Source organism: Perissodus microlepis, chromosome 20 (genome assembly GCF_051167445.1).
Source record: "Perissodus microlepis isolate ML-2025 ecotype Zambia chromosome 20, ASM5116744v1, whole genome shotgun sequence".
NCBI classification, from domain to species: Eukaryota; Metazoa; Chordata; class Actinopteri; order Cichliformes; family Cichlidae; genus Perissodus; species Perissodus microlepis.
Window position 1 is genome coordinate 22,682,896 of NC_140480.1, and position 15,297 is coordinate 22,698,192.

At 40.7% G+C, this 15,297-nt stretch overlaps 1 protein-coding gene across 9 annotated transcripts in view; it reads left to right on the forward strand.

The window, feature by feature from the left end:
• Positions 1-15,297, forward strand: part of LOC146364522 (membrane-associated guanylate kinase, WW and PDZ domain-containing protein 1-like) — an 88,036-nt gene that overhangs the window by 16,494 nt on the left and 56,245 nt on the right. For all 9 annotated transcript variants that reach the window (XM_084915904.1, XM_084915896.1, XM_084915897.1 and 6 more), the window contains exon 2: positions 9,930-10,046. In XM_084915904.1, the coding sequence (XP_084772030.1) occupies positions 9,930-10,046 (117 nt within the window). The remainder of the gene's footprint in view (positions 1-9,929; positions 10,047-15,297) is intronic.

The window sequence follows — 15,297 nt, forward strand, 5'->3', positions numbered from 1 at the left end:
GTGAGGAAATTCACATGACGGTTATAATTTAATGAATCTCCCTGTGGGTCCTCATGTTTTTCAGCTATACAGAGCCCTGTATATTTGATGGATAACCCCTAAGTTAGGAAGGCTATCTTTGTAAAAGTAGGGCTTCATATATGGTAAATTCATTATTACTTAGTTTAACATAGCAGAGAGTTTTTTGGATGTCCCGTCTCCTCTTCTCCCCTTCGAGCGAACTTCACTGGTTTGTTTGTGTGCTGGATCAACAGCACAAGCAGTCCCTTCAATTACAGCCCTCAAGGTACAAATTAGTGGTTATTACACTGGGCGGAGAAGCTTCCCATTTTCCACTCCTTCATCTAAATACATATAAACCATAATTCAAGCCTAATGTGGTAATTTCTTGTCTTGTGTTTTATTGTGTTTCATCATATACTGGCTGGTGATGAAATGTTCATCCCTCTGGTGTGATGTGCTCCAGACTGCTGCAGCAGTCGACAGGCGGGGGAATTAAAAGAGGAGGTGGGACACGTATCTCTTCCCTGTCTCATTGCCCGTGGTCATTGGCTCCTGTGAAAGAGGGGACATTAATGACAGAGGGGCCCTTTGTGTGTGTCATGACCAGGCAGGCAATGACATTTAACAGAAGCAGCCAGTTAGAACTGATGGCACGCTTGCATACCGACAACTGTAGCCTGATGCTCTCTATCAGCATCAGGGAGGATTCAACTCGCCCAAAGCATCTTTTTTTTAACATATGTTGCCCATGGGAGGAAAACAGATACAATGGTGTATTAAAATAGTTGCTTTGTGTGCATTTTTTTTTTTTTTTTTAGAAACGTGGCACAAAGAAATGTTTTTCCTTCACATTACAAATGAACTCGAGGGATAAGAATAGAGATCCTGCCATCTGGAGTGTGTTGAGTTTGGTGTTCCAGTATTTGACAGGAAAATCTGTCCGTGTTTAGTCTGTGTAAAAATATTTTTGGCTGTTTATCTTGGATCGTGCCCACATCATTTAAGATCGACCCTTGTCTCAAACCTCAGGTTTCTAGTCTTTCTTTTAGTTTTCATAGTTGAATAAACCTTTGATTTGCCTCCTTGTGCATTTTTTTCATTCTTTCTTCATCCTTTGTCCTGCTCAGCTAGTAACACGGAGCAAAGGGAAGAGTAGGCCTGGGTTCCTCTGGTTATATTTAGCAATGAACAGATGCAGCGCACTGGAGTGGAACATACCGCCTCTGCTCGCTTTGCTGTGTGCGCTTGTGTGTTTTTGCGTGTCTTTGACTGTGACTCTTCCTTCAAACCCATTCTCCTATCATGCTCTGCTGACTCTGACTCAGCAGCACAACACAGGACAACTGGGTCAGGACTGGGTTCTGCATATTAAACTACCTTGACAAAAAACAAAGCTTATTATCAACTATGTGCTGCTAACTTTAAAAAAAAGATTTTTTCATATAATAGAAATACAAAATAATACTGCATAGACGAGAAGTGTCAGACATTTAGCCCAGATGGGTCTGACTGGCTTCCTGAAATGCTCCAATCTAGCATTTAGAAACTACAGAGAAGGACAGCATACAGTTAGAAGGCATCAAGTTGTGAAAATGAATCATGTAAAGAGTGGCTGACTAAACTGTGACGACCTGCCATACCACACCAAAGTAAGGTGACCAAGTTATGCGACAGTGTTTCTTTGGTTTAGGAGAGCTGAGTTTATTTGTGATGACCGTCCTGATTGATTGTTCTTTGAATAAGAAGGGGTTTTTTTGTTGTTGTTTTTTTTAATTTTGCAGAGAAAGGAAAATAAGTCATAAATACTTTCGGCTGCTTCTTTATTCACGAGGAGCTGCCACATGTTATGGCATATTTTCATGCTGGGTGCCCTTCTTGATGCAATCCTTGCGTGTCTCCTCCCAGAACTGAACAATGTGTAAACGCTACACTGTGGAGGCACCAAGTCCCCTCTGAGACGCTTGACATTTTTTTAATGTTTGTCATTTTTCATGTTTGACAAAATAATTGTCAGATTAATCAATACAATGATTTTATTGCCATTCAAGCCGCTCTGTCCCCCCCCCCCCCTTTTTTTTTTGCATTTACGAAATGTGTTATTCAAAAAATATGCAGCAAAACACAAACACAGTTTTTGCTTATTGTTGTTAGCAAAGTCAGTGTAACTTTTAACTTTTGTGCAGTCGTGACTCTTGCTTTTTAATTGGCCAACAAAAAAATATATATGAAAACAGATATAAGGAAGAAAGACTGACTTTTCTCACTTTAACATTGTGTCACTGCCCAGATGGTGTTATTTCCACAGAAAATAACATTTGCTGAATATGATGCTGACACTCGGGTTCTCCATGGTCCCATTGAAAGCGGGATGTTACAGTGGGAGTAACATAAAAGGAGTTCTGGGTGTGGCTGGTTATGGAGGTAATTATAGGAGGAGATGGCAGAGGACCAGTCCTTAGCTGTATGGCAGACCTATCTGTGATTGTTGTTTTTTCCTCTCCATCCTTGGCACTCTGATTGCAGGGCTGCTAGTGGTGAACATGTGCAGATGACCCTAAAAGCACTTCCTTTCTGTCTCTGTATGTTCATATGGCTATAAGGGAGCGACAGAAATCGTGTGTATGCATTCAGTTCCCATGAGAACAAAAATGTGAGATCCATGTTTAATATCACTACTATCAAGTCTTCTGTATCAGCTGTCATTAACTGGGCAGGGTAATGGATGTGTTATAGCTGGAGATTGCAGCTACTTTATCACACCGAGAGAGTCAAGTGAAGCACATCACTGAGAGCAGGAGTATTTGATTAGTTTTGTCTCTTGCATCCCACCCGATGTTAACCTCTCTCAGACAGCCCCTCCTTGTATTACTGGATAATGTAGAGTTAAATGCTCTCATCTGTAACTGGAGAGTCTAATGTTGACTGACGGGATGTGCTGAGACCCACAGGAAGCTGCTGAAACAATGGAATTTACTGTTTAAGAACCAACATTTCCAGTTCCTTCTCTGTGGCTATTATTTGGAATCAGCAGAGGAAATACAATATTATTTGTCACCTGGAGGAAATACCATTTCTTTGTTTAAGCTCAGGGTTATCAACCTGAGATGGCTTGAAACATTCACAGAAAGCATTTCGGTCCATGCGTGACTTTGTGCCACAGATAGAAGGACGCAGCCAGAGTGGAGCCTTCTCAAAGCTGTGATCGAAAAAGCTATTAAGGCCTTCGCAGTTTTGCAGGATGTTTCTCTTTGTTCATCTCATCCTGATGTAGACGGTGTTATGATGGGGAACAGCTCTAGATGAACTGTCTGCTAGCTTCTGTAAGTTACTGTTTAAACAGTTGGTTAGTACTATAGCTGAGATGAGAAGGTTAGTACTACTCTGTGCTGTCACTGCTAACCTGCAGCAGCAGGCCATTAGCGCACCATTAGGACTAGAAACAGTTAGGCTGGCTTTGACTGAACACAACAGAAGTTTGCACTAGCAGTTCTGCAGCTCTCTGCGTTTCATACCAGCCTCCCTCTGTTTCCAATCACTATGCTCAACAGCTCAGCCAGCCAACAAAGCCATTCAACTATCAGCAAGGAAATTAACAGGAATTAAAACTTTCTTTAAAAGACAACATATTAGGTAATTTGAAAGAATGACTGGTGGCACCTGGAATTTTTATACCCAAATATCTTAACACGGTCACCTTTGCCTAACACCCTCTGCTTGGAAGTAAACCTTTTCTTAAGCAATAATCCTTCTGTCATCACCACAGGTGCCGTTTTATAATAGGCAGAAGTGTGTGTGTGTGTGTGTGTGTGTGTGTGTGTGTGTGTGTGTGTGTGTGTGTGTGTGTGTGTGTGTGTCCGTCTGCATGATTGACTGTCCTGCTTTACACATAAGGGCAACTTGCCTATCGTTTAACATCTAACCGGTGCCAGCTGCAACTTCCTCTGGAGAAGGGAGGTTTCTCCAGAGGCTTGCTGGTGTTACAGAGTTATCTTTGGGGATGTTTATGTTTGTTTTGAGTCTACTTTAATGTAAATAAAGTGGAAAACAAGTGTTTAAAGTTTCCATTATTACCATCTCATCATACAATACACACTTTTCTTATGGTAATTACCACTTGCAGAGTATAAACTGTGCAGCATTCTCCCAGAGAGCAGCTGTAATTTAGGGATTCTTTCTGCTATGGCCAGCATGAAACTACGCCTGCTTGTGTGGTCTTTATCTTGGGATTAAACAGTTGTGTTGATTTTTTTTTTTTTTTTGTTACACATGATTTATCAGACCTTGGTTGCAGACAGTTTTTATGTGCTGTCCAACTCTTTTTGACTACTACAAACACCTTGGTGGCAGAGGTGGAAGCAAAACTAAGGTCACTAAGTAAAAGCAGCAGTAGCAGTATAGTATTTTTAAAGGATTTTTTTTTAAATTACATTTTCCTATGAAATGTGGTAAAGCAAAATTACAAAGTTACAAATGAAGTGAAAGCACTCTGGTCTAAAATCTCCACATCTTTTTGTTTCTTTTTGTTTATGTTTTCTTATTAGAACTCACATAATTGAGATCCACCACTGGAGGGCAGCATCCTCTAATGACCACACATGGCTCATGTCATTTGTGGTTGGCTCTGTGTTGCCATGGTAACGGATCTGCTGGAATCAGGCTTGCACGCTATGAGGATTGGAGACACAGAGGGCAGTGTTGAGCTTTAGGATGGGAGATGAATCCCAATCAGCAGCTGAGCAGAGCTTCACAGGCGCACAGCAAACACACAGATATGGTGGCTATTTCCTAAAAACTGATGGCAAAAGCTGCTGACTACTTTTACATAAAAAACAATCACAAACACCTCCACAACACCGCTGGTGTTTGGATGCCTAAGCCTGTGGTTTGAATGGCATGTTTATTTCCACAGGCTTGATTGACAGGCAGTAGCAGTGACTCGTAGTGACGACAGCTGCTCTGTGGTACTATAGACTGCAGCTGCTTTGCACAGTCTTCTGCTGATGTTTTAGCCAGCCACGGCCATATGTTTGCGTGCTCTTGTCATCTGCCCAGCATGTTTTAATGCATGAGATTTTCTTTTTATCCTCTTCAAATGTCTCTTCTAAAGACAAGCTCTTATGATAGCCTCTCCAATTAACATCACATGATCACGACGTGGATGCATTTTGCGTGTATTTATCTCTGCTTTCACAGTCACGTCAATAAATGTGAGAATGTGTAAATCTCTATCTCTTTAGATGTTTAAGTGCACATGCTGCGCCCCCCAACCCCCAGCCTCCACCTCCATTTCCAAAATGAGACAGGGATGCATAACTAGATTTAAGGTTATGTAATGCTGACTGGAGGCATGGAGGATGTGTATAATCCACTCTTATTTGGGTTAAATCCATCTCTCTCCGGCGCTCTCTGTCAATCTGTAAAAGGACAGGGGCCCTTACATATTCACACATCTCTTTTCTGCCTCATCAGACTTGAAAAGCACCAATCTCTGCCACACACAGTCTTTTACCAGCCAGCTTCACAAACATCCTAACTCCCAAGAACCATCTCTCAAAGCGCTAATGTCTCTGGTGTCTCAGATTTTTCCCTGATGGAGTGATTTGATTGTTATGAAAATCAAGAATATCTTCTTCAATTTCTTAAAGGATCTATCTTATCATTTAGACACAGACTCTCTGTCATTTTCACTGACAAAATGGTATGGCATTTTTTGGGCTCCATGTGTTCGTGAAAGATATTTATACTTACTATATTGCCCGAGTTTACCAAAACTAAGGTCTGATATTCATTACTAAAGTAAGACAGACATCATAATATGTAATTAATTTGATAATATGCCATAATAACTTTATATTACAGAAGATAAGATCAGAAAATATTCATATTTTACATAATAAAACTGTAACTATTGTAAATATGATCTTTGAGGAAAAGCATTTAACCATTGTCTTTTAACTAATTCATTGTCTCGCCTCAAATTCTTAACTATCCAAGCAGTTTTGCTGTAAGGATAGCAATGTTAGTTAGTCAGTCATTAACTACTACAAAGTAAATATGTCCTTTGGTAGAAACATTTATTTTTCCCAGAGGATGAAGGCACTATTTCTTGTGATCCTCTATTTTTTTTCCTCTAGCAACTGCAACACATTCATGGATGGAGCCTGTGTCACTGCTCTGTGTGTGGCTTATGTATAGATTTAGAAAATGCACACCACGCCTAGTAAAGAGTACAAGCGTCACAGTTTTGCTACTGTTTATTAGCACTGCTGCCATCCTGGATCTGTGGACAAATCAGGGTTGGAAGGGTTTCTCCAACTTTCTGAGTGGGAAGTTCCATTTGAAAATTCCAATTGCAACTCGAGATTTCTGACTTTCCGCTTCCATAAGCCCTTGGTTCTTGTTTTTAGACTTCTTCTTTTACCAGAGCAGTTTTTACTTGCTTACATATCTTCTTTTCTTAACCTGATTAAGAGACATCCATTCCTTATGGCCCATTCATACCCACCACATTGGACGCATTATGCACAAACACCAACACAACCAGCTCTGTACCAGTAACATCAGTACTGAGAGTGTGGGTACTTGCTGCAGTATTCTCCTGAACAATAGGTGTCACCACTCAGACAAAACCTCAATATCAGCACTATTACAGGAGGAGAAGAAACCAAACACAGATTCAAGGAAGCTGCACATTTTTTAATCACATAATTTTCTTCCAGAAAGTTCAATCTGCTGCATGATCTCTCTCTGTATTATCTATGAATCATTGAGAGGTACACAACCAGCCAAAACAACACCAAAGTGGAACTTGTGCAAGTGGATATGACAGATTACTGTGCAGAATTCAATGACTCTACACTATAAATGTATTTTTCACATTACATCACAGATATTAACATTTTCCCATGTTATAAGGTATATCAGATTCAAATCAAAAATGTATATGTTCAGTGCAGTAGTATGTGCCTTTTTAAAAAACAAAACAAAAAAAGAACAACAGCATTATAAAGACTGTGTTAAGGAGAGATTAGTTGTGGATTAGCAGTAGCTGTATGAGAATGTCCAGTACATTCCCAGTAACAATACATCGCTCTTAGCGTACACAATACAGGGATCTCCATTCAGCTCATGGTGAATTGAACAATTCACCATGTCCATTGTTCAAAAAATCTGTGGAACACTGCAGCGCCGTCGTCGCTGAGATATTATCTCCACTTTTTACACCACATCTGGTTGTTTTTGTTGCATTTTAAAGCTTTGCCTTTGTTTGTGTCACATGCTGCTGGAAAACCGCTTTAAATAGGTCAAGAAAAAAATTGTGTTTTAGTTAAAGTCCTTGAACATGGTAAGAAATTGAAAAAAAAAAAATCCAAGACCCCTTTTTCTTGCTGTAATAAAAATATATCAGAAATTGTGACACAGCTAATATGTATCAAATCAAACCATGAATTTTCCATGAGAGGAGTGCTTATTTGTTCAACATCTTTATAGAAATATTTTTTAATTTTACAGTTTAACTTGCAGAAGGCTGCATCTTCACCACCAAACCAATTGCTCATTTGCTTTGCACAACAGCATTTGTAATTAAAAATCCAGGTAGAATATAAATAAACGGCATATAAAGTGCATGCACACACACACACACACACACACACATACGCATGCCACAGTGGTGCAGTGGTAATCTGTGATCCACATGCCTATAATCCTCATATTGAATATTTGATGACTTTCTCATTGATGGAGCATGACACCTAGGCGGCCCACCCTCTGCTAACTGTAACACCCATGGGAGCGGGGGGGTTGTTCCCGACAGCGGTCTTATCTCAGGGAAAGCATCTCAGCCAGCAAAACTGACAAGACAGTAAAGGCGCCCGCTAATGTATGTGTAACATATCTTATTTTAGATGAAGCATTGTTTGTATAAATCAAATTGCTACAGACATGAAAACAGCAAAGGATGCAGTGATTCAAAAATATGTGTGCATGTGTGTGTGTGTGTGTGTGTGCTTGCATGTCTGAGAGAGTATGCTGTTGTATCTGTTTTTCCTCTTACAATCTGACTTCTGCTTGCCTAGCAGGGACCGTAATGATGGTCGTCAGCACTGGCTGGTTGCTAGGTAACAATTACCTGACTGTGCTTTGCTTGCACTGAATTACACGGTGGGCTATGTGTGTGCATGTGTGTGTGTGTACGTGTGTGCACAGAAACTGAAATATACAACAACATAGAATCTTAGCCACTGTCTCCAGTTTTAGGGCAGAAAACACCCAGGAGCAGAATCACTGTGGTATTATTAGCCCAGCACTGTTTCTGAATCTTAGCTGTAAACTTATTCTCAACTTCTATTTTAATATTGTTTTCACAGAGCTTCAAATTTGTGTGTAAACAAACTGTTTTGCAACTGTAATCTCATTCTTTATTCATGTTTGATTTAGATGTTTTTTGTTACTCTAGTGTAAGAAGCTTAATTCTCTGCGCCTTGCATTATTGGTTTTACTTCAGTGTTCAAGTGTCTATGGTCGTGTCCAAGTAGAGGGTGATGGGGTGGATGTGACGAGGGGCAGATGATGATGTCACGTTACACGAAACCTCAGGATAGATGACCAGTAGTTTTGGGGTTTTTTTTCCTTCTGATGATTCTGCTTTGTCTCTTTTTTTGTAATGTTTTTCCTACTTCTGAATAGAATTTTTTCCAAAACTGGAAAATCTTCCTGGCTTAGACTTCTCCACCCTGAAAAGCCTTTACTGAAACTAAAGGGTTTTAGTAAAAGTACTTTACTCTAAATGCTATGGCATTTCCAGGTCTAACTGTTCTGTTGGAACTCAAACCATTAACCATTCTATTAACTTGAACAAACTTTTATCTTTTAAATTTTGCTTAATCGTTGTCAAACGAAGGTTAAAAATATGTGCTGTATGACCTGCTCCTTGGAGGTGTACTAATTCAGGAAACAATCATACTGATCTTATTCATAGATTAGAGATACCTTACTGACACTGATCGCTTAGATCAGCAGTAGTTAGTCACTTCATGGATCAGCTGGATCCCAGTTGACAGAACCTTTATTTTACATTTCAAGAGAATGTAGCTGTGATCTACCATATTCATTCCTCTTTTCTCTCACATTACAAGAGCCAAATAATTGGCCCTTTTTATGTTACTGTAATGTTAAATTCCCTCCAAGTCCCATCAGTTGTAAAGTAAACAATACATCCTCAGTAAGGACACTGACCCTGGCATCAGGAAGCACAGATCAAGGAGAGACTCCTCTACTATGAACTGATCCCGACAGGAGGCCATGGCACCTCCCCCAAGAACTGCGTGCCAGCTCTCCCAGACATGGATGATATATTTGGAGATCATTAAATGGTCCTAAATGAGACCCTGGCGTGAGAGCGAGCTCTGACCATCTGGCCCCATTGTGAGCACCGGAGCTCTGTTCAAACTCAGCCAGCAGCATCCTCGCGCCTGATTGGATGGTTGATGAGTGTGCATGAAAATTCCAGCCAATCAGACAGCCTTATAAACAATTACCCAAACCTCCCTCAGTCTCTCCCAAATAAACGGACCATCCTAGTACATAATGTGTGTGTTTCCCTGCTGTAGTCAAACTGTTCATAAGGCCCCAACTCTTTTTTTTCATTAGCCCCATAGTAAGCACCACTAATTCTCTTGTGATAATATGTCATATTATCACATATTTACTGTATTCTTCACTGTGAATCAGATGTATGTGTAACAAGTTATTGTTTATTTACTGTCTGAGAAAGGTCTGGTCCTCTGTCACTATTTGAACAATGGAAATGTCGTGGCCTTTCATGACATTACTTGAGGTTGAATGAAAGCATGTCAGCAGTGAAAAGATGTCCTTTTTTTTAGGTTTATTTACTTGAGCTGTTTTTGTCTGGCCATGTTTTCCAGGTCACAAGCTCAACAAGGATCTGAAGCACTACCTGAGCTTGAGGTTTCAGAAGTCTTCCCCTGACCACGAACTGCAGAAGACAATCCGAGCCAACTTGTATCGTCATGCTGTGCCTTGTGAGTATCACTTTTTATTGTTTGGGTTTTGTTTTTTTTTTTTACATAATTTCTTCATCACTGGCTTATTTTATGGCTTGTTTACCATCTTTTTTAATTTAATCCTTTCCTTTTTTTTAATAAATTATTCTGTTAGTCTTTATGTTCCTGTCATCATTTAAAATTCGCACAAGCTTTGCTTCTAATCAGCGAAAGGGGAAACATGTATTTTTCAAACACACTCGCTGTCATTTTTCTTATTACTGCCCATTAAAGCCACTTATGTTGACCACACCAGAGTACCATTTTTGCAGCTGTCTCACATCACTGTGAAAGATACAAAAAGCGTGGCTCAAGCCAAACACTCCGCGCTGTGCCAGACTCCACAGCTGGGCTCACTTACGTCACAAACAGTTGGATGTGCGGCTGGGTGACACAGCCCAGCTTTACTCAGTTCATTTTCCTACTGTACTCATGTCACGTTTGTGTTTCCAAAGCATTTGGCTTGAATTGTGTTGGCCACGAGGCTTGAGGCCTTAAGTGTTTCAGCAAAGCAGCACAGTAGATGTTTTCAGCTTGCAAGTGTATGTTAATGTTTCCCCCTGAGAACTTTATCTGATTATGATATGTACAGACATTAATTAAACAGGCACAACAGAGATCAGCATCACCATGACCACTCGCTCCTGTTTCTCTGAAATGGGACTCGGTGTTGGTTTGCATGTGTTTGCATTGCAGTGCTTCCTAATAAAATGTGGCTTCTAGTCTAATGGATTTTTTTCTCTCCCTGGGTCACTCTCTTGTTCTTTGCCTTTTCGCTCTTTGCTCCCCATCTCTGGGTGTCTTTCTCTTACGCTCAGCCATGTGACTGGTAAATCTGCCTCTCTGAGCCTCACCCGGTGCCCTGCCTGGGATTATGATGTTCTGATATATTGAAAATAGATTCCTGTCCGATTATGTGATGAGCATGTTGGACTCTTACGAAGTTCATTGTATGATGGAGGCCCTTGTGTGCTAGGACAGTGCTGACATAAACATCAAAACGAAAACTAAACAACAAGAGATTTTCAAAATAATTCTACTGTAAGGTGGTGTAAGAGAGACCCAAATGATTGCAAGGTTTTGTTTCAATTTTTTTTTTGACTTTTTTCCCTAACAAATTGTGGATACAAATAGAGATACAAAAATCACTTCCTTTTTAGAGATAACTGTCAGCAGATTTAGTAAAACTTTTTAAGATGTCTTTAACTGCAAGAAATTAATCTTTGGGTCATTGCACACTGGTTTTTATTTTTATAAGAGTGCTTTTATTAAGAGGCTGCACTTTTATCATAGCTGACTGATAAAATCCACAAGAGAGGAAATGTACCATCATGAAGGTTGGTTTAAGTCTCTAAGGTCAGTGAGGCAGGACTGTGCTTTGTATGCTCTCTCTCAAAGACCCTCAATGTTTTTAGAGCTCTTATACTGTGCTGTTTGTGCATGACTTGTGATACAGTGTTTAACTGATCCGTCATTGACCTTAAAGACTCCTAACAAATGTGTACAGAACAAACCTCTACATAGCTAAACTTAGCTGTTAACAGGGCTAAATATCAGTGACCAAACAGTAAGGCACATGGGGCAAATATGTAAGAAGTATTTTTTTAATCATTTTTAATTAAATGAAAAATTGTAACACTGTCCACAAAATCCCAAATGGTGTAAAGACATCCAAAAACTCAAACTAAATTCAACAAAAGAAAACCCAAACTGAGATTAGGTTAATATAACTAACTTCACCTAACAATTCAGGCACACGGATTTAATGTAGACACAGGTTAGACAGAAAAGGGTGGGGCACTTAGACAAACAATAACAACAAACAAACTTAGAAAACTTTAAAATAACATCAGTCAACTAATATTTTTTACAAATCAAGATTAACTTATATCAGATATAGTCATATTTCTAATATATATCTATATAGATTTTTTTTAAAGTCTCCCTCCCAATTTCATATCCCCTGTTTTCAGTCCACTGTTGGACTCTTCCATTTCCTGCTCATATTGTATAAAAATCTCTCTAACCCAGCTGGTCAGTTTTTCGGAGCATGGTGGAAACACTTAGGGTAAATGTTACTAGCAAATAAATAAAAAAGCCTAAGACAGAACTGGTCACTATGTACTCAGATTAGAAAACAAATGCTTTAAATAAAAGTATTATCAAAGCAAGATTATGTGCCAAATTTTTTATTTAATTATGTTTGTGTGAAAGATAAAAAAAAAAAAAAAATGAACACTGAAGGGTGCCTGGTGGAGCCACTACAGCCAGTAACATGTTCACATTGGCAATGCTGATATGTAGCTGGTGTAATCTACCAGATTTGCAACAATAATTTAGCATGTGATTAGCACTAAACACACAGTCTGATCAAGGGTATTGGTTTTGCTGGTTTGGCGTCAAGGTTGTTGAAACGACTGATAAAAATACGAGAAACGGTCATAATAGCAGTCGAATATAATATATACTGACTTGGCACTTTGCTGAATATAATGTAATCAGCCAATTACATGGCAGCAAGCTAATTCATTTTGACGTGGTCAAGATGACCTGTTGTAGTTCAAAGCAAAGATCTGAATGAGGAAGAAAGGTGATTTTAAATTACTCTGAATGGTTGTTGGTGCCAGATGGGCTTGACTGAATATTTCGCTCCACTGGAATTTTCCCACAGGACCATCCGTAGAGCTTGCAGAGAAACACTGGAAAAACATAAAAATATCCAGAAGGCGACAGTATTTTGTATTGTCCTCAGAAGAGAATGGCCACACTGCTTTAAGCTGATGGAAAACAGTAGCACAATCACTTGTTGCACTTGCTGTATGCAGAAGAAAATGTAAAATTGGAAAATGTTGCCTGGTATGAGTCTACTTCTACTTCTGCATCTAGCTGGTAGGATCAGAATTGAACCATGAAAGTATGGATCCAACCTGCCTTGTATTAAAAATTCAGGCTGATGATAGTGGTGTAATGGTTTTGGGATATTTTCTTGGCACATTTTGGGCCCCATAGTACCAACTGAGCATTGTTTAAACACCACAGCCTGGATGACGATTGTCACTGACCCCATCCAACCCTTTATGGCTACAGTGTGCCAATTTTGTAATGGTTGCTTCCAGCAGAAAATGTCACAAAGCTCAAGACAGATCAAACTGGTTTCTTCAACATGAAAATGATTTCACTGTACTTAAATGACCTCCACTGTCACCAGATATCTTGCACAGGAAATTTGCATCATGGGTGAGCAGCCAACATGTTTGCAGCAACTACTTGACAACTATTCTTGTCTGTTGGGACTTTGTCAGTGAGCTCAGGGAGTCGTGTCCTTGATTTTGTGGCTACCTTGGCCACATCGTTCATTCTCAGCTCAGCAGATGCTACTGCTACAGCAGTTGGGTGGGCATTATGTAGCTCAGCTAGACTACTCCAGTCTATCAGGGTCAGCTCATTATGTCCACACTGCTCACTACTGTTCATATTGTTCTGTACTTTGGATCTTCAGCTTCAATAGTAGCTTTCTTACACTGATGTTATAGCATTGAGCTACCAGGTCAATGTGGATGTTTGCCTTCCACTTGTCCATAGTACATGCATTGTAACATGATATGGCTTTGCTCGGCTTGGATAGTAGCATTCCATTAACTCCTTGTCCATGACTTGTTCCACTAGCCCACCTCTCATCAGTATTTGATGGTTCTCCAACACCTTGCTAAGCTGGGTAACAACTGAACCAGTATGACTTTAGTTGCATCTCTTGATCATCTTCCAAGGTAGGGTTGGGGTTCTAACCTCGAGGTCCTTACAGGATGCATGGTTTGACCAGGATTCGAACCCCAACCTATTGTTCCAAAGACTATCCCGCTGCTATATATTAAGCAGCTGGAAAGACACACAGACATATTGTCTTGTGGCCCTTTTTGGGTCACAACACTGTGTGTGTGTGTGTGTGTATATATATAACATTGAAACGTTTATATTGTTTACCCCCTTTCTCCCTTTTCCTGTTCCGTCTGCTCACCCTTTAGTGACTTACTATCCATGCCACCTCCTTTATAGTGTCTCTACCACAAACAGACACACACATGCAAATATAGTCTTAGCATGACAAGGCAGAATAACAAAAGCAGTCAAATAAAGGACACACTTCTCAGCCCTGTGCTTCCTTTGTCTGTGTCTCTCGTGTCTCCTCCCCCTTTCCTGGGTACATGTGTTGCTCCCACTCCACTTGGTTGACTCGAACAGGTGCCTTTAGCGCTGACACTATCTGAGGTATTTCTTTTTGCTTTCGGGCTTGTGTGTGTGTGTGTGTGTGTGTGTGTGTGTGTGTGTGTGTGTGTGTGTTTATAGTAAGAGCACCTCTGCCTCAACCCACCCTCTTCTCCCGCATATCCCTGCTGATACAGATGGCCGTTGTTATCATGTGCAGCAAATGTCACAATTGATAGACAAGTTGCTCTCTCGTGGGATTCATTTCTCTCTCACATCTACAGCTGCTGCTTGCGGATGAGGGTTATCTCAGTGTTTTGAGCAACAGAGTGAACCAATCTTCCCTCCCCCACCTGATCTCTCCCTCCCTCCGTCGCTCTCTCTCTGCTCCCTCACTCTGTCGTTCTCCTCTCTTCACATCAAATCCTCCTGTGAGTGTCAGCGTTCCTGTGGCTCGGCGGTGGTTGCTGCCTTCCTCAGTCTCTCTCTGTCACACTCTAGCTGCTCCCACCGTGTCCCTGCCTCTACTGCTCTCACCCACCATCTCCTGCTCGCTCTCTCTCTTTCTCCCTCCCCTCCTTGCTATCTTTCACTCCCTCGCTTCCTTGTTTTCCACTCCACTGCCGATCTTGGGGAAGTCATTGTGGGAGACAAATTTCTCTGTTTGCCGTTCACACAAAGAAAGGGATTACGGGTTGATTTGTTGGCTCCGGGCTCTCTCTGCATCCAGGCAAGTGGCAGCTCCTTATTCTATCCTTATTCGCTCCTTCTTTTTTTTCACTCTCACCATCATCCACAATCCAAAGCCTGTGATGTATGCATGGTAGTGTGTGTGTGGTTGATGCTGTGTATATAGGCTAAGGGAATCAGGGAAGGTGGGGGTAGGGGTGGGAATTATGTGAGGGAAAGAGGGGGGCAGGCACACTTGGAGCAGGCACGTCCAACCCAGAGGGACAGATGGCCAGTAGCCCTGGTGCTTTTTCCTCTTTGGTTTTCTAATTCACCCTGCAGGCTTTGTATAAGGCCC